The sequence below is a fragment of the Aplysia californica genome, unplaced genomic scaffold, assembly GCF_000002075.1.
Source record: "Aplysia californica isolate F4 #8 unplaced genomic scaffold, AplCal3.0 scaffold00020, whole genome shotgun sequence".
NCBI classification, from domain to species: Eukaryota; Metazoa; Mollusca; class Gastropoda; order Aplysiida; family Aplysiidae; genus Aplysia; species Aplysia californica.
In genome coordinates this window covers 1108574-1109854 of record NW_004797290.1, presented here as the reverse complement: position 1 = coordinate 1109854, position 1281 = coordinate 1108574, and the positions used below count along the sequence as shown (strand labels likewise).

Below are 1281 nucleotides of genomic sequence, written 5' to 3'. Positions count from 1 at the left end.
TCCATCTATCTATCTATCTATCTATCTATCTATCTATCTATCCATCCATCCATCCATTCATCCATCCATCCATCCATCCATCCATCTATCCATCTATCCATCTACCAGGAAAGAGGTCACTCAAAAGTCCCAAGGAGTCGAGCCAGAGAACATGGGCGAACCACTGTGGAAGTTAACCCTTTGTCTCCTGCTCTCCTGGATTGTCGTCATCTTCTGTCTCATCAAAGGCATTAAAAGTTCGGGAAAGGTGTGTGCAGATAAAATAGTTGATGCGTTAGTTAGTTTAGTAAGAGTTTTACGACGCTCGCAACTACGTAAGGTCATATGATCGAGCTATGGTGCGTTAAAAAGTTCGGGAAAGGTGTGTGCAGATAAAATAGTTGATGCGTTATTTAGTTTAGTATGAGGTTTACGGTGCTCGCAACTACCTAAGGTCATATGGTCGCTTTTTAAGGACAAGCGGGCTAACCCAGATTTCGGGGGTTTCTAGAAATCTTGACCTACACACCAAATGTGGGCATTATCCTATCTATAGGAGAAGTTTGGTTTCATTGGTGTGCATATTTGTTTGGTTATAGAGAAAACTCTCTTTGTCTTTTAAAGAAACTGAACAAGGGGTAAAAACTTCAGCTTCGATTTTCTCAAAACTACATTTTACGGGATAGCCCCCTTGTGCTTAAAAGTGACCATATTACTATGAGCGAGCAATGATGCGTTTAAAAATTCTGGATTGACAAGGTGTGTGGAGATGAAATAGCTGATGCGTTAGTTAGTTTAGTAAGGGTTTTACGGTGCTCGCAAGCCCCCATAATACTTAATTCACTCTTTTTATTTGCACATTATATTATTAGCTGCGATAAATTATTATGATAAATGGCGTTGAAAATATCGGCGGCTGAGCCCAAGACAAGAAGTGACTGTATCTACTTTTCACACTTTCGAGAAAAACAAAGTTTTACATTCTGACGATACTGAAATGTCTATAACACATTCAAAAGAGAAACGTTAATATCTTGATTATACCAAAAAGTGTATAGGCAGCAGATGAAAGTAAAGGATAAAACTAATGTCTTAGCGGGGGCTCTCGTGGCCTAGAGGTTAAGGTGTTGGCCTCTCATTCAAAGGTCCTGGGTTCGAATCCGGGTAGCGACCAAAAACATTTTCTTCTCTAAAATTGTCTCCTTTCACCTCCTTCCCTGCTCTCTAGCAATGTTCTGTTGTCTGCTTTCATTTCCACTTTCTGCCCCCACCCCCTCACCTCCTTTGCCCCATCCTCTGGGC

General features: G+C 41.0%; 1 protein-coding gene across 1 annotated transcript in view; it reads left to right on the top strand.

The window, feature by feature from the left end:
- LOC101857462 (sodium- and chloride-dependent neutral and basic amino acid transporter B(0+)) overlaps positions 1–1281 on the top strand; it is a gene marked incomplete at its 5' end in the record, with an annotated part of 52044 nt that overhangs the window by 37965 nt on the left and 12798 nt on the right. The window contains 1 exon segment of the mRNA XM_005090709.3: positions 109–247. Coding sequence (XP_005090766.2) covers positions 109–247 — 139 coding nt within the window.